Source organism: Eublepharis macularius, chromosome 5 (assembly GCF_028583425.1).
Source record: "Eublepharis macularius isolate TG4126 chromosome 5, MPM_Emac_v1.0, whole genome shotgun sequence".
In the NCBI taxonomy this organism is placed as follows: Eukaryota; Metazoa; Chordata; class Lepidosauria; order Squamata; family Eublepharidae; genus Eublepharis; species Eublepharis macularius.
This window is the reverse complement of record NC_072794.1, coordinates 28,540,760-28,559,174: the sequence shown is the minus strand read 5'-3', so window position 1 is coordinate 28,559,174 and position 18,415 is coordinate 28,540,760. Positions and strand designations below refer to the sequence as shown.

Below are 18,415 nucleotides of genomic sequence, written 5' to 3'. Positions count from 1 at the left end.
GAAGGAACTTAGAGGAGTTTAGTGTAAAGTCATGTGGATAAAGTTTAGGTACTTTCAGGGGTCATTTCGTAGAAAAAGAGCTGGAGGAACTCATTAGCATCACTCATTAGCATAACTCATTAGCACGTGCCACGCCTCTTGACATCGCCAGAAGTGTGTCATTGGCTTAACAGATTTGCATATGTCACACCCCCTGACATCACCTATCCTGGCTGTTTTGAACCCAATCCTGGCCATTCAGGGCCGAAATTGGGCCCAAAATGGCAAAAAGGGGCTGAAAATGGCCAAAAGGGGCCCAAAATGGTCAGGATCGGGCTGCTGCTGAGCGGGAGAGTGATCCTCCACCCGTCAGAGGCCCAATCCAGGCCATTTTGGCCCCAATCCAGGCCAAAACAGGCCCCAAATGGCTGAGAGTCAGGTGGGCGGGGCCACCTGTCATGTGACCTCTTTGAGGAACTGCCGGAACTGCGCTCCTGTGTGTTCCCCCTCAAAATGAGCCCTGGGTACTTTGGAATGGTAATATATAGCAGCAGTACCATAGGCAAGGGGATCCAACAGAGAGAAATTCTTCCATGAACTCCAGTCTTTACAGGCATCTGAGGACAAATGTTACACTTGACATGGAGGATTACCAAATGGCAGCCTCGTCTCACATTCATCCATTTCTCTCCAGGAACATTTAGACACAGTTACCGATATATTGTAATGTCATACGTTTCCCCCAAGTGGGAGTGGGGAAAGTTGCACAATGATGATGTCATGATGATGACATGGAAAGTCTGTCTGATGTCAAGCGGGAGAAACTTGATACAAAGATGCCATAATGTGGCACAGCTCTAAGTCAAGAATAATGTGCAGTTCCTCCCTAAAAAGGTGGGGCCAAAACAGCCGTCTTTTCCAATATATACGCACCAAGAAGACCTGCTGCATGCTACACTGCATGGGTGATATCTCTGAGTAGGACGCTCCTTCCAGATTTTAAGGCCGGGAGATACAAATCTTTAAAAAGGCAGTAACTCATCATATGTGCCTTGCGATAGCTAGACAAATACAGCTGGAGCCCCTCTCCTTAAGTAGCTCTACTGGTGAGGTGAATGCAATTGTGAATGAATGAATGAATGAATGAATGAATGAATGAATGAATGAATGAATGAATGAATGCCCTGTTTTTTTCTTCAGTGGAGACATAAAGTGGCTTACATTGTTCTCCCCACCTCCATTTCCCCCTCACAACAATGACTTTGTGAGGTAGGTTATACTGAGAGACTGCCTGGCCCAAGGTTGCCCACTGAGCTTCTGTGGTAGAGTGGAGATTCAAACCCAGGCCTCCCAGATCCTAGTCCAACAGTCTAAACCCAGGAATCCCCAACTCTTTTGAACCTGAGGGCATCTTCGGAATTCCAACCCACAGTGGTGGGCACAATGACTAAATGGCTGCTGCAGGAAGCAGGGCCAACCACAAAATGGCTTCCACAAGAGGCAGAGCTCCCTATAAAATATCAGGAAGTGAGGTCAGGCATCATTTTAATAGCAACTCTTCAACCTTTCAGGAAGAATCTCTGTTTAACAGGATGCCTTTTAAAATGAACATATTGTTTAAAAATATTTTCTTGCACACACACAGCTTACCTTCCGTCACGAAGTGAAGATCCTTGTGCTGTGTGATGCCAGCTACTGCCAACACTCTGTTTTTTTTTTTTAAATCTGCACAACCAATCAGGTCTCCAAAGGCCAACTGGAAGCCCTGCTGGGCAAAAGCCCCATCTGGCTCCACCCATTTGGCAGGCACTAGGAAAGGTGCTGGCGGGCACCATGGCACCCATGGGTACCATGCTGGGGACCCTTAATCTAACCACTACACCATGCTGGCTCTCTCTGGATTAAATGGCAGTGCAGGATGCTTAAGCTGCAAAGAGTTTGGTTCGCAGACGGGTGACTTAACCCTTCATCTCAAACAGCAGACGATTCACTTCTGACCAGTTAGTGGTTCTTCAGAGCCAAGAATCACGCCTTGCCAACAGATCTAATTGCATTACACCTAAGGGGCAGGTGGGGGTGGGGGTGGGATCTCACTTTTTAAAATTCACAGGGCTTCATGAGATTTGCCTGATAGGAAAGCTTCTGTCTTGTTCGGTCAAGTGGCAAACTGTAGCTCTTCCTGAATGCAGACGGACACTAAGAGGAGTACAGTCCTGCCTCTTTGGACTGCAGCGAATGTGCTTCCTTCTAATTAATTCCTCATAAGTGTGAACTGCCAAAGTGGAAACAGCAGCACAGGAACTTCCTAGGACATGACTGGGCAGAAATGAGTAGCTTCACCCAGAGACAAATCAGCAAATCACTCTCCCGAGTTGCAATCTGAAACCTTGGGACATTCCTAAACAATTACACTCATCAAATCCCATGGACTTAGAAGGTGTGGTGCCACTAAATGCTTACCTTACAAGAATAAAAGGTTAATGGTGGACATAATGGTTATTTTCAAGTCCCTAAACATCTTCTGTTAAAAGGGGAGAAAGATGAAAAGTTTGCCAAGACTACGGAAGGAAGGGGCAACTAGCGAGAAAACAGCGAGTGTTCACAAACAATACTATATAAAATTTCATAAATGAATAAAGTGCTTCACTTCAAAATCATAAATGACTGAAATGCTTCACAAACATTTATTTATTTCCTAATTTCTTTCATTATATTTTTATCCTCCCTTCTTTTCTCCAAGCTCAAGGCAACATTTGTAGACGCCCTCCTCCTGGCCCCCTTCACTCCAACCTTGCAAGGCAGGTTAGCCTGAGAGCCAAATTCTCTTAGCTCACCTCCTCATATGTAACAAGAAACGAAACTCGACAAGGTAGCAGCTCCTCAGTAATCATCACTAGAGATGTCACAAATTTCGCAGCAACCATGTTTTACAGTCAAACTTGCCATGTTTGACTGAGCAGATCTCTGGGTCTGCTTGGTTCTGCACCAAACAGATCAAATCCCTACCAAATCGGTCTGCACTCCATTTCCCCAAAACTGCACATGCACGAAAATGCTGCAGATCCAAACAGAGCAGTAGCCATCAGCAGCATAAAGGACTACTCCGATGAACACCTAATGGTAGGCATTTTTTTAAAAAACACAGGGTTTGTTTTTTGACTGATTTATAAGATTTGTGACTGGTTTAACTGTCTATTTAAGCCTGTTGAGCAGAGCAGCTGGGCAGCAGCAGCAAGAGAGAGGGAAGTGAATTCCACTGGACTGTGTGAGAACAAACATGTACAAAAAGCCTATTAGTACTATTACGAAACAGTCATTGCAGCAACCTGCCGAACAGTCACAAATGTGCTGACAAACAAATGAACAGTTCCTTGAAAAACCAGCTCCCTTTTGTGACTGGAGAACGGGATGTGAGTGGAACCAGCAGGCGTCTGAGAATCTCTAATCATAACAGCTCCCCTGAGAGGCCAGACTAGTATTCTTATCATCTCCATTTTAATGATGTGGGAAAGAGAGGGGGGACAAGTCTGAGGCCCAAAGAAAAGTATCTAATTGTAGGGCCTCACCGCTAGAGCAAAAACAGAGAATGTAAGTCAGGGAACAAGGAAACTTCTGGAACCAGTGCAATTCAATGCTACAGCACAAGGAGTTTGCCTCAGTTTACTCAGGTGAAGGATCTGGCCCCAAACTCTGGGATCCTATCTGACAGGCATCCTCCGGGGCAAGAAGGCTCTCGACTCTGTTTGAGGTTCTGTTTATGCCGTTTATTAATTTTTCTCCAAGACTAATCAAAAACAAAACATGAACGGAGAGAGCCAGCCCCCGGCAGCAATCTGGGAGAGATATTGACATTCTCATTAAGGCAGGCTTCATTAAACAGCCCCGTCCTCTGTATCAGCGCAGCCCAACGACACATTGTCTCCAGCTAATTATCTTCCACTAGCAAAAGGAACTGGGCGCGCATCACTTCAAGACGAAAATCCTGCCTCGCCCCAAACTGCTCTTTTGTTTCTTTTCCTCTTTGGTATTCACTGAATTTTCTTCCCGTCTGTCCGTCCGTCTGTCTCTCCCTCTTGCTTTTTGCTTTTTTAAAAAAGTTTTCTGAAAGGAAAGCAGTCAGGAGGGCAGGGTAATTACATGGAGGTATTTGTCTCGCAATAATAATAAGGAGGAATCATCAAGGAGCCCCGCTATAGATGCCTGAGAAAGCCTGAATCAACGTGGCCGGTGGTGCTTTGTCAGAGCACTGATGTGCATAAAAAGAATTAGAAATTGGAGAGGGTGGAATCTAATTGGCATCACTCATGATGCCAAAACATGGAGTTAGGTAGGAGGATTTGTAAACTGACTGCCGCTGTCCTGATATCCTTGAGCTTACTGTGACCCGAGCCTAACCCCTGCCCAATGTTTGTTAGGATGTGGCTCTGAATGGGATCACCCAGCCCCAGTCCTCTCCTTTCCTGCCACTAGTCAGCCTTTACGTATTGACTTCATTTATACCCTGACCTTTTCCCCAACAGGGACCCAAAGCAGCTTATGTCGTTCTCCTCTCCTCTATTTTATCCTCACCACAACCTGTGAGGTAGGTTTGGCTCAGAGTGTGTGACTATCCCAAGCAAGTTTCCATGACAGAATGGGGGATTGGAATTCAGATCTCCCAGATCCACACTGGCTCTTGCTTCCAGTCTTCCCTTTTCTGAAACTTGCAATGTGTGGGAAGGGTGAAAGCAGGAAGGGCTGACAGCAATGGCAGAGGTCTTATCTTTAAGGACTGGATGTTTATGCAAACATCCATTCGCACTTGAAAGTGCTAATGGACTCAGATCATGCTTATCCATTCATGCCAGGAACTTTGGGAAATGTAGTCTCTCATACCTCCTGGCAAAAAGGACTGAGCAGGCACAAACTAGGAACTACATTTCCCATGTTTCCCGGTGGCAATACAAGCTGCTGAGCTTACTCCATGCAAAATAAAATCCCTCCAACCCTGCTCGTAATCCCAGAAGTTGCAACTGTCAACTTTTCTCAAAAGAAAAGTATTACACAAATTCACAACAGAAAAAATTCTAGCAGCAGCTATTTGCGTTAGGAGCTAAAAATGGAATGTTCAGAACTAAGACACTTCTCATTATGGTGACAGAGAGAAGCATCAGGCAACGGACATCTTCATTAAGCCAAATGTGGTAAATGCTCGGACTGAAAATGTCAAAATTCGGTACCCACAGAAGCTGAATTTTGCATCTTACATGAATTATGTAAATTAAGTGTGTGTGCCAGCTGATTTTTGCATAATTGCTGCTGTTCTGACCTTCACAGAGATGCACAAGAATCTATTCAGGGTACTGGAGACCACTGAAAATATGAAGCTGCCTTAGGCTGATTCAAACACCGTTGTCTATCACGATCCGCATTATCTCCTCCGACTTGCAGCAGCTCTCCGGGATCTCAGGTAAGGGTCTTTCACATCACCCACTACCTGAAACAGGTTTTAGATTAAGACGCTGGGCTTGAACCCATGCCAGTATACATGTAAAGTAGATGCTCTACCACTGAGCCACGGCCCTTTCCCCAAGCATGGTGCTCATTCCCTTCTCATTGAGCTCTCCTTTGGATTTGCTGATTTCATAATACTTTCAGACCTATCTTTGCATCCTTAAGGACTAGAATCCTGCTTTCTTTAACATAAAATGAAATCTGAGGTTCTTAGTACTGAATTACACTTCTGTTACCAAATTCTACTTTTTTCTTGCACTTGTGCAGAACTGTTGAATACACCCCCCCCCAACTGTCAGGCTATGGATGACAGGCTATGGCATTGCAACAAGAAATCCAGGCTCTTGGTTAAATGGCTTTATTCAGAAATCAAATCATTTCCACAGATATGTCCATAGGATTATTCAGAGGCAAGGTAGCATCTAAGCAGTAGCAAGATTGACAGGAATAGTGACATGTGGGAAAAACCTTCCTCTTAACCTACATGCTCGCTTCTTCCCCCTCCCAACAGTAAACAGGACTTTTGGCACGAATTTGTCCGGAGAACATCTCGCATATTTGTACTATCAAGTTGAGCCACTGAGAAAGCAAGACATAGCAATGCATGGGAGTGAGCAGTCTACAAGGTCATGAGCACTGACAGTTTCTACAGTCCATTAGATAACGCACCTGCAATAAGCGTGTGAAAGAAACAGTTATGGCAATATGACATCAAGTTACAGCACGAAGCATTGGTTCAGAACAACAGGTCAGCATGAGCATTGGCATGGATGGGGCTCAGACAGGACACCAACCCTGATTATATCCTTGTTGTGAGTTTCATGGACGCATCTGCTGCAAGGTGAATGCTCGGCTTGGTTAACATCCTACCCAGGTTCATTGTGATGGGCATGGCATTGTCACCAAGTGAGCAAAAAACAGGAACCTGGGATTCCACTTCACAGTGGCAACTTGCATCATGACTAAATATTTTCAGGCTCGTAACCTTAGCATTCCCTTTTAATCTAAACATTGGCTAAAAATAATTTCGGCCAACGTAAGAGGGGATGGTACTAACTGTGGTCATGGTCATTTAATATTAGCCATTGCTACCTGTGGCTAATGTGTACCACAGTACTTATAACGAAGCATTTGTAACTAACAACCATGGCTATGCGGGACGGCAGGGATACATAAGAGCCCTTTAAGCCACTGCCCTATCAACTAGTTTATTAGGATACTTTTGGCTGTTCCTGAGATCCTCCAGATGTTTTCATTAAGGGTGTACCACATGCTTCACTGTAATCATGTTCCCCCCACCCCATGTCCACACCAGGCCCTGCTGACCACATATGCACTGAGAGTTCCATGCCTAGAGTTTAATTCCCGGGTGTACAAGTGCCCCATTTAGATTTGGACCATAGCACATAGGAAGAGGGGGGCTTAAGTCCTCCTCTAATCCTTTTCCTGACCTGAAACCCGAAAGAGATGCTCTTTGTCCCATGAAGGAAACTTCTGTGTACTGAAGAGCTTAGCTCTTTCTATTCCAATCATGCCTCTTGACAACCACCCCATACCTATAATAACTGATAACGGGGTTGTAGGCATTAGTACCACATCTGGATTTCAGGGCAATTTTGGGACTCACCATCACAGAGATGTGAAGGATCCTAAGTTCTTCTTCTGCTGTTTCACTCTGAGGCTCTTCAGTGGGTTCCAAGCCAGGAAGACTGGGGGTGCCATCTTGGTGGTGAATATGGAAGAGCAAGGTGCCATTTTCCAGCCACTGCTGTCTCCAACGGACCAACGGGATGTCTTCTGTATTTCCTGAAATCTCTGTGGATAAAGAAAGAACAACAGGATAACCAGGGGAGGGTTCTATACATCCCCTCCATCTTAAGAAAACTCATGGACATTTTTCTATCATCATCATCATCATCATCATCATCATCATCATCATCATCATTATCATCATCATCCCGTCCTCCCCGCAAGTGGGCTCAGGGCAGGTCACAACAGAAGATAAAATATACAAGATAAAATCACAATAAATTAACTGAGCTTTCTAATAAACACCTGCTCACCATATAAAAACCAGATAGTAACACGGGAACTCCAACTGGAGTTCTCAAACATTTGGAGGTGGGATGGGGGAGGGGGACAATGGAGTAGCTTTGACATCAGCAATGGCGTCATTGGCACTATATCACTTCTGGATACAACCCCAAGGTGACAAAGGGTAGAGTTTCCAGGGATTCCTAGAGCAGCCTACCCGATGGCATTTCTGTTTTGTACCTGGATCTGATGTCAGTGATGTTGCTGTTTTTTTTCTCCTGGTACCACTTGGACTGGCGGCAAGCAACATGGTTTACCAGTAGGAGGCCTCCCTTCATAGCTGAAGGCCTGTCAAATCTAGGTAGGATCCACTTCTAAACTTACTCTACTTTGGGGGGGGGGGCGCTTGAAACGTAACTCCATACTACTTTCCCCCATTTCCCTTACATTAAAAGGGAGAATCTCACCAGTTGACACTCAACGAGTTTATTTGTCTGTGTTAGTATTTCTAAAGATGTAGCGTTACTGAAAAGCCAGTTGTATTCCGTGGCCAGCTTGCACATTATGTAGTGGAAAAATCAGACTTGCCAATGAACTTTCTCTCCTGGCATAACATGTTCCACTGTTTCTCTTTTTGGTCCCCACACAGCATCTGAGAACCACTGCTCTAGGAGAATAATGTTCTCAGCGTAATCTTCTGGCTGAAATCACAAGTTAAGAAGAGGGATGTGCCATGCACTGTCCAAGTGTGGGTGCTTCAGGGTGTGCATGTGTGTGTTTATGTATGGAAACTGCAGAACGAATCAAACACATGAACAACTTGAGAACTAGCCAGGCCAAGGCAGGACTCGACTTGTAGGTTATTACAAAAGTGCATAACTTTATATCACCAAGCAGTTTCTCCAAGGAGCATCTCAACGTTGGCTGACAACCATACTTTTCAAGTGGACTGATTGTGACTTTTTTCTCAACCAAAGGTACCTACTAAAGCCTTTAAAGAGACCATCTGCAGCAGTGGCACATCTCAGGGTAAAAACTTCTGCTGGCTCCCCTCCCTGTCTTCCAGCAGAGCTTCTGTAAAGAGCAGCTTGGAGACTTTGCTTGATTTGAACCTCACATGCATAGGAACACGTGAAGCTACCTTATACTGCAATCAGTATTCTCTAATCAGACTGGCAGCAGCTCTCCAAAGTTTCAGGCAGTGATCTTTTACTTCACCTACTAACTGATCCTTTTAATTGGAGATGTTGGAGACTGAACCTGGGACCTTCGGCATGCCAAGAAGATGCTCTACCCCTGAGCCACTGCCCCTTGAACAGCACTATCAGCTGTTTAAATAAATGCTCTAGAAACATAAACAAAGTTTCAGCTACATCACTCTGTGCTGATTCCAGTCCTCAATTCCTACTTTAGCACTGGCCCGTCTGCCCCCTAACCACTCGCCTCCAACTTCGCTCATCTGTTTCCTGTGCCTGGCCCTTCCCCTTCAAGCTTCCAACCTGTTGTGGTAAGGTTGGATTTCCCCTTTTTGGTTCTCGTTGGGGCTCAAGGTCACAGCGTGCTTTAAAACTGGTGATCTTACAGATGTGCAGCGAAAATTTAACCAGCATGGTACTATCCAGCTGTGGCCGAAGGAGAGCAACCACACTAGCCTGCTTGCAACAGAAAGCCAAAGTGGTATCCCCATGTAAAATGTTCTCACCAGTCAGGTTTGTTCACTGGTCTGAACAAGCAGGAGATCTGTTCCTGATGCTCAACAGATCATCTCCAGCCAACATCTTTGCCTTGCACCTCTTGGTCCTGCCCTGTCCCTGCCCCACAATCTGGGTCGGTGTTTGTCGCTTCATCCTTCTAGTTACTGATTCAGGTCTATCTAGCTATTCTTGTCCCAGGATTTTTCAGGACAACATGTACAGTGTCTACCCACCCATACCCATTTTGTCCTCACAACCCTGTGTGGTTGGTTACTTTGAGAAAGACAAGAGTGACTAGTTCAAGATCATCAGCAGTGCAATCCTAAGCAGAGTTGTGTCTGTAAAATGCCATCAAGTCAGAGCCAATTTAGGCAACCCCTGCAGGGGTTTTCAAGGCAAGAGATTAACAGAGGAGGGTTGCCATTGCCTGCCTCTGTGTAGCGACTCTGGTCTTCCTTGGTGGTCTTTCATTCAAGTACTAACCAGTGGGGACCACACTTATCTTCCAAGAGCTGACATCATCGGGTTACATCCTTCTACAGTCAATGGGATCAGACAGGTGAAATTCTGCTTAGGACTGTACTGCATAGCTTCATTGCTGAGTGGATATTTGAATCCAGGTCTTCCAAATCCAACGCTCTAACCATTTCACCACCATCTTGGCCCTTTTCTCTGAACTATGATTTTGCTTATTAATCCTTAAACCAGACGGAAATCAGTGCCTTGGTTCATCCTGATTTTTAACCATGATTCCCCTTTTCCCCTAATGTGGAAAACCAACTCACTCCTCTCCCCTACTCTGAAACTGGATTACATTTTCAGAGTTCCAAATGTGACTCTCGAAGAACGCTCTTCCTCTTTCTGATGTCTCCCAGTTATTCTTCTTCTACTCTTTTAAATCAAATTATGGCAGTTTCCCCCACGTCTTTAAAATAGCCGACTTCGCTCGATTGTTGACACCATCCGTTTACAAAATTGGAGGCAGGCAATGATGGTGGTGCTTTTGTGGCTGCCTGCCTTCTTTTTGTAAACAGATGGCATCAAAAATCACGCGAGGAAGCCGTAGCAGCCTTCCATGTGAAAATTGCCTATATGTTTTCTTGTACCAGTAGGACTTGGAGGGGAAAGTAAATGTCTCAGTCCAACACAGTTCTTCAAGAGATGCTGAACTGGATTTAAAACCAAGGAAGAGGGCCTACAGATAAACTTAAGTGAGTAATATCATGCATGCCTATTGGTCTACTTCAGGCCTGATCTAGACAGAACCAGGGAATCATGCCATGCCACAGCTTGCGCCAATTCCAGTTTAACAAGGCAAAACAAGGAAAGAGGAAAGTTCGCCTTTTTAAAAAACGTTCCACTCTGTTCTCAAAGGGCAACTGGACCTTTATCAACCATTCCTCCAAAGAGCCCAGTACACTAATGCATGGTTCTTCCATCTCCCACTGTAAAGTGGAAAGAACAAGCCTGTCTACTGTTTACTTCACATTTAATCTTCACCAAACCTACTAAAGGAGTAAGACTGGAAGACAATGATGGGCCAAAGATCATCTAGCAAGCTACAGGGCTAAGTGGGAATTTGAACCCAGGTCTTCCCGGGCCGAGACTACATTCTATTCATTATTTATATGTTTACTTCATTTATACTCCACCTTTCTCCCCAATGGGAACCCAAAGTGTCTTACGTCAGTCTCCTCACTTCCAACAACCTTGTGAGGTAGATTAGGTGGAGAGTATGTGACTGGCCCAAGATCTCCTGATAAGCTTCCGTGGTGGATTGGGAATTTGAACCTGGGTGGTCCCAGACCCTAATTCGACGCTCTCACAACTACACCACACTGGCTCACATTCTAATACACTAGACTTTCTTTACAATAGTGCCTTAAGGCGTTGGGCACAATCCTGCACCTTGCACTCATGGAAAACAGGATGAAGAACTCCTGTAGAATGCTAATCTCCAGCACCACCTGCCTCCCTGTGCGCCACACCACTTTTCTTCCCAGTGCACTGCAACTCAGTGCGTCTCTTCTCTTGCAGCAAAAGCCCAGCTGCATCTTCCTGGACACACCTCACTCCATGCTCTTCCACAGGGCCCTGATTCACAGCGTGTTACCAGCAGAATGACCAACCAGTGCATAGGGGCTAAGCTTAGCATGTGGCAGGTAGGCTGGGGAGGGACTCAGCTGCCATTGAACGGCGCTACCAAGTTGCAGGCCATTCAGAAGAGCCACAGTACGCTGCATATAGATCCAGCTGGAGGGAGAGGATATAAATGGGACCCTATGGGAGCCATCCTATACACCACTCTCAGTGAGGATTGCACACTCAAATTCTCACATTCCATAGTCTCCTTGTTTCTTCCGATCTTTCACTCCTTAGACAGTCTCCCTCATTAGCATCTGCTGCCATTAGGACCACTGAAACCAGTTAGAGGCTTTGGAAGAGAGTTCTCCAATAAGACTCTAAGGACTGGGTCACATCTGACGCCACCATACGCCACGTTCTGAAGGATAATGAGCGCTTTCCTTTAGTGTTATTAACCCCTGGCTCCAGATGGCTATTTTTTTAAATCTAAGGTGTTAGAAGTTAATACCAGCATTAATGGCTTCCCTTCCAAGGCCTTAATGGAAGCCACATGGGGGAACTGGAGACATCATCAATATCTTTCAAACTCTGAACTTGAAATCTGTGCTTTTCAGCTCTTTCCCTCACTGGCCCTGAATCTGATGTCCCATCATAGAGATTCATGAGCTGTATCCTCTGTTTCAGGGTAATGTAACACATTCACAATCACGTAATTTAACATTCCAAGGGCACATGTCGTTAGTCCGTGGAGAAGGGGATGCGTCTAGGCAGCCACTGGGCAGAGAATCATCGTCCTTCCAAGGTCACTGTCAATGTTGTTCTCCAGCAGGAGCCACTTCAAAGTGTTGTCCTTGGCTCAAAACGAACAAGTTATGTTGCTGAAGGACTTCAGTACCTGCAGACCTTAGTCACTTCATCAGCACAGGCAGAGACAGACACTTTAGGGTGCAGAGTACAGATGCCATTAAAACAGATCTAAACATTGGCAGAGGTCTCCTGTGCAACCACACTGAAAGCGATCCGCTCTAAGAGGGCTGAGTCCATGTCAGTGCAGTCCACACAGTCCAGTCCTTTTTTATCTTGAGGCAGCTTAACCATATAGCTTCCTGGATGACCTTGGGCCAATCATTCTCTCTCAGTCTAACTTTGCTCACAGAGTTGTTGTTGTGGAGATAAAACATTGAAGAGGTGAACTACTAGGCTTGCCCGCTCCAAGTTGGGAAATTCCTGGAGATCTGGGGGGGGGGGGGGTGAACCCTGGAGAAACCTGGAGAAAGTGGGGTTTGGGGAGGGAAAAGACCTTGGCATGGCATAATTCAATAGAGTTCACCCCCCAAAGTAGCCATTTTCTCCAGGTGAACTGATCTTTGTGGCCTGGAGATGAGTTGTAATTCTGGGAGATCTCCAGCCACTACCTGGAGGCTGGCAACCCTATGAACTACGTACAGTGCTTGGAGAATGGGTGGGGTTAAAATGTGATAGACGCAAAGTTCCCCCTGCTCAGAGTCCAAAAGACTGGCACATTGTCTCCTGAATTAACTGGCCAACCTCACCCCAAGCCCCCTTTTTCAGAGTTACAATCTTGCATATGTTTCCCAAAATCCACAGAAACAATATAATCAACATAATTTATGCAAATGTATATATCATAATGTGTTAGGAAATTACAACTAAAATTAGGCCAGCTTTGAATGATACAAAACCTCCCCCCCTCCCCTTTTTTTTAGTTTCCTGTCATTTTTTCTTAGGTTCTATGCTGTGTTTGGTTTCTCCTCTTTGTTATAGTTTTTTTTCCCATTAATACAAAATACATTTTAAAGTAAGTTTTATACTTTCATATTAAATACAGCATCTCATACGGACTTGGCTGCAGGTCTTCCCCTTCCCATGAACAGAAATGTGGGGTCATCCGATCTTCTGCTCCTCTCTCTCTAAAAAACAGACTGCAGAATATCTCTCTCTCTCTATGGCAGAGCACTTAACAGAGGGGATTCATCATGTTACAGTGTACAGTGCCATCCTGTAGCCCATTAATATGGTCCCCTCCCTGGCATGCATGTATTGTGGTCCTATAAGCAAATTGTAACACAACCACAAAGGCATATTGTTCACAATGATCACGTTGGTTCTAGTGAGGTAAACATTTAGGAGAAAAGTGAAACAGTGGGATTTCAAATGGCAAGCATTGGGTTGGATCCTGCAATCTACAAGAGCAAGGATTGTGGGATTTTCCCTGCCCTCCCCTTCCTTGGAGCCATTTACATTTACAGTTGAGAGACGTGTGTGTACTAACAGCTGCACTGGTTAGTCGGTGGACCTGGGGAGGGAGGGGCCCAAAATCACTTTTCTTTCTGTTCCATGAACAGAGCTCCACTCGTGCAAGAGACAGAAAGGAGAGTTATTCTTTTCGGCCTCCCCACTCCAGCCATCTGGAGTGGTCCCTTGGTGGTCCCTTGGTGGTCCCTGGCCCCAAGGAGGCTCACCTAGCCTCAACTAGAGCCAGGGCCTTTTCGGTCCTGGCTCCTACCTGGTGAAACACCCTGTCAGCTGAGATCAGGGCCTGGCAGGACCTACTATCCTTCCGCCGCAAGACAGAGTTGTTCCGCCAGGCATATGGCTGGGGCTGAGCCTCCGCTGGCCTGAAAAAAGGGGTGTATAAAATCTTAACCCTCCCTGTGAAGGCTGTCCATCATCCTGTTTTAAATGTGTATTAATAGAAATACACTGCTGTTTTAATGATGTTTTAATGTAGATGAATTTTTATTGTATTTTAATATGTTGTTATCTGCCCTGAGCCCGCTCGTGGGGAGGGCGGAATAGAAATCTGAAATAAATAAAATAAAAATAAATCTGTCTCCTTCAGCTGTTAGTAATCCCAAATCCCTTAACCCTTGAGAATACTTTCCCAGGATTGGAAATGGCTACGCGGGAATAAGGGGGAGGAAGATCCTGGTCCATCAGTGCTTTCCATTGACAGTCTGCAGGATCCAAACTAACAGGACTTGGCAAGTCAGATTAGATTCAGGGGAGAAATTTGACTGCAAAGAAATTTGGAATTATCCCTAAATTTGACCAACTGGCCAGTTTCTTTAGGGCCTGTCAAGTCCAAATTTAGAGGGAAGTCATTTCCAGTTGGGAGACTAGTTAGTTAAAAGACAGAGGTGATGATAAATTACAGCTACTGGAGGCAACAGATTTCAAACGTAAGCTAGCACACTTGCAATGTCGAATACTTGAGTGGAGTCAGACTGGTTCTTCCTCAGCTGCAGACTGGCAAGAGGGCTAACAGGAGGTAGAACTGGAAATATTTTCCACCCAACAGCAAACAGCAATCAGAGTGCTGAAGAAATTTGGTCCCCATCCTCTGTAAGTAATGTGGTAGAAAGGGCTTGAGGGCAAAATCACCTGTATGCCCCCATCCATTCTGCTTTGAATGTGATCACTGGGAAACCGAGTCTGGCTCCCTTACATTAATTTAGCTCTTTACCATGTATATACTAACATTTAGGAAAGGCTCGTGACGAATTCAAAATTGTTAAAGGGAGATAATAAACACAGAGGAACAGTGCATGGTGCCTAATCGTCAGATCTGTGCCAGACATTTTCACCTGGCTAATTTACAAGCATTGAGGAAAGGCGATTATCCCAGTGATCAAGGATAACGGAGCCCTGCTTTAATTAAACCACTGATGAGTTTGAAGGGCTATATGTTTACTGGTATTCACTGCTGATCACTTAAGTATTTTTCTATTTGCAGATCAGCAATCTTTCCATTCATCATTTTTATAGTGCTTTTGCTGGGTGAGCTTAGCCTGAGCTCATCAGAGGTTGGAAGCTAAGCAGGGTCAGCCATGGTTAGTACTTGGATGAAAGAACACCAAGGAAGACTGGGTTTGCTATGCAGAGGAAGGCAATAGCAAAGCACCTCTGCTCATCTCTTGCCTGGAAACTCTTGTAGATGGGGTTGCCGCGAGTCGATTGCAACTCAATGGCACATTCATCTTCTTCTTCATTTATAACCCTTATCTAATTCATGCTCACATCAAGCCTGCGGAGGTAGGCTGTCACATGTTCTAACGTTTTAAGCAAATCTGTGACAGTGAAGCCTCACCATATGTGCATGCAACACATCTTCCCACCTCTGCCCACTAAGCCCCATGTGCCATGGACTCCAGTAGAGTTACGGGGAATGCAGCAACAGCAGTGACTGCTTCCCATGCGTACATGTTCTCACAAGGCAAGTTTAAGAACAGGTTCTTGAAATGGCTACTTAGATCCAAAGGCAAGCGATGGCAGCAATTGTGATTATCAGCAATAGTGGCTTTAGGCATCTTAACATTTTACAAATAAGGTTTCCCCACCTGGACACCAGCTCCAAAAAGAGAATGCAAGTGAACTTCTGGAGGTCCTGAAATCATACAATTCTGCAGAAGAGCTGGGTATGGACCCCAATACTGAAAATAACCCCTCCCGCTAAACCAATACTGAAACAACATGGCAGCTGGAAGCCCTTCAAAAATTGCTGTATTCTTTACCCAAATCTACACTATCCCTCTGTCCATCACTTTGGGAAATTACTAGACAATAGGGAAGCATAAGACTGCAGGCTCGAATACTGACTCTTTTTAGATTCCCAGAGAGGTGGTTAAGCATGATGAAGGCAGTATGCCTGGGTAGAAGATGTAAAGGCTCAATCTGGCTGTCAAATGCATTGGAGCAATCTGTCAGCCACCTGAGCGCTGTCCTTGGTCCTGAAGACCCCAATCTTGTTTCTGCTTTCTGATCTTATTTGTGGACTAATACAGAATATCTCCTAGCTTCTCAGGTAGATTATCCTTATTTAGTACATTTGCCCTCTGCTTCTGTATCACCCCCTGGGTGAGCTATACTCCCCCCCCCACCCCGCAACTGATGTATTCTGAAGGTTATACCTATCCAGGTCTGGACAATATGAAGACATTTCTCTCTAATCCAACAGTACACTCATAAGATCACACTGGATCCGCAAAGAGAAGTCAACATTTTCCCCTCTGTTCAGAAAGGGTTTTTTTAATTACCATTGAATTCTAGTTCTACTGAAAGAGTAATAGTTCTCCAGTGAATTTCTAAAACACACGCAATTCCCAAAGGTCTTCAAGTGTATGCTCAGAATGAAAGCACATCAGTTTTAAAGGATAAGGAACAAAACTGAAAAATACAAGACAAGATTATAGCAGAATGAAATTTCAGACTTGGTGTGTGGCAGCATTCCAATATCTGAATTTGGGGGTGAGGAATCAAATTTTGCTTTTTAAACTCAGCCACAACTTACATTTAAAAGCCTCCATCTGAAATCCTATTTTGAAGAATTTTAATGCAATCATGTTAATTATAAAATTACCAAATTCAGTACTTTCATAACCATGTTTTTCCTTCTAAAAATTAAAATGATTCAAGTGCTGGAGATCCCAATGGGAGATTCTCTGCATTTTCTATCTCATTAAAACTAGTTCAAACCAAAAAAACACACACACACAACCTATAAATCATTTAAAATAATTGATATATAATCTAAGTAGCTGCATGATTGCATTTAAATACACATTAAACATGTCTCTTTACAGGTGATTATAACAGCAAGAAAATTAACTGTTCAGTTAAGAAGACCCCAGTCTATTTGGGTTGCCAGAGTGCGGAAGATGCTTAGAACTGCCTCTGTGCAGCAAGCGGACCAGTCCCACGCTTTGCACTGGGCTCTTCTAATGGCCAATCTAGACATCACAAGGAGCTCTGTCTGACTTTCGTCTGCAGCTTTCTGTCTTTTAACTAAATCAGCCTCAGCAATCTGAACAAAGGAAAATGAGCATGCTGCTAAACCTTCTGATCACTTTTCACTACAAAATTGCCATTCCTGTGCTGTTTTTCACCCATGGGGGGAAAAGATGAAGTATGTGTATTTTTGCGGGTGAATGAAAACACAGGTGGGACTCTGAACGATAAAACTTAATTGTCCTCATTGCTCCGTTGTCCGAAGTCAAACTTGTTTTTATAGCACGGAGGGGAGAATGCCATAACATTTCCTGGACTACCTTTCTTTCATAAGACAGCGAGGAATGTTTGTACAGAGGCAATTAATATCCGTTAAAGCCTGACAGTCAAGGTAATGGCCATCTATTCTAAACCATCTGCCAGGCACTTGGCACGCCATCGGAACATATTTGTGAAGGCTAGGTCAGACAGACGATTGTGGTGGGACAGAGGGATGCATTATAGAGATGAGATAGACTGAAACCTCAGCCCCTTCCTGCAGGCTAATTTGTTTAAGTGCTCATTATAGCGAGGGCCAAAAGGGCAACAGGAATCAGATATTATTTTAGCAAATTCAGGCTCGCTGTGTGGAACAATGGCGGTTGGCTGTACATCATCTATCTAGAGGTGAGAACACATTCATAGCTAAAGGCTAGCGTTGAGCATTCGCCTATATGCTAGAAAGGAGCTCACAATCTAAGCATGTTCTGCAGCTCCCTATGACCAGAGCCCTATAAGAATATACAATAGCTGGAACTATATTTGCATTGCTTCTTTGTCTGATGTATGGCATGGAATGGATCCTTTCTCTTCTCTGTAGCTTCATAAGCCCCAACAATACTTGTCATCAACCATTTTCTGCCTCCCAGAATCAAAATTCAGCATTCAAACCTCATTAAAAATAAAGCATGATGATTAAGCAAAACAGGCATGTTTGCATAAATATTGATTTGTATGACGTATTTGGATATTATAATTTTTTAGTCTTCTTCTTCATCACAGAATCTGTTACAAAACAAACTGCTTTGCCACTGAGTAACAAATGAATTTAACAGTAATTGTAAGACTGGAACTGCAGAAGCACAATTCTGCAGTTGGATCTGGTTAAGATCAGATACCAGGAGAGGAGGACAACAATGATATTCTGCATCTTGTCATCTGAATTTTTTTTTAAAGATGGAAGGCTTCATTCAGCCATCAAAAAAATATTGTTTGAGCAAACCCCAGTTGGTTGGGACATCTGATTACAGATGGTACAACAAACCAGGGTTTCAAAATGGGATTTCCCATTTTGGTATCAAAATGGGCTATCCAGCTAGCTAATATATTAATCATCCTGACCT

At 44.4% G+C, this 18,415-nt stretch overlaps 1 protein-coding gene across 1 annotated transcript in view; it reads right to left on the bottom strand.

Moving 5' to 3' along the window:
- The window catches only part of ASTN1 (astrotactin 1), a 241,140-nt gene that overhangs the window by 149,453 nt on the left and 73,272 nt on the right, over window positions 1-18,415 (bottom strand). Inside the window, exon 2 of the mRNA XM_054980818.1 lies at window positions 7,100-7,287. Within this exon, the coding sequence (XP_054836793.1) occupies window positions 7,100-7,287 (188 nt within the window). The remainder of the gene's footprint in view (window positions 1-7,099; window positions 7,288-18,415) is intronic.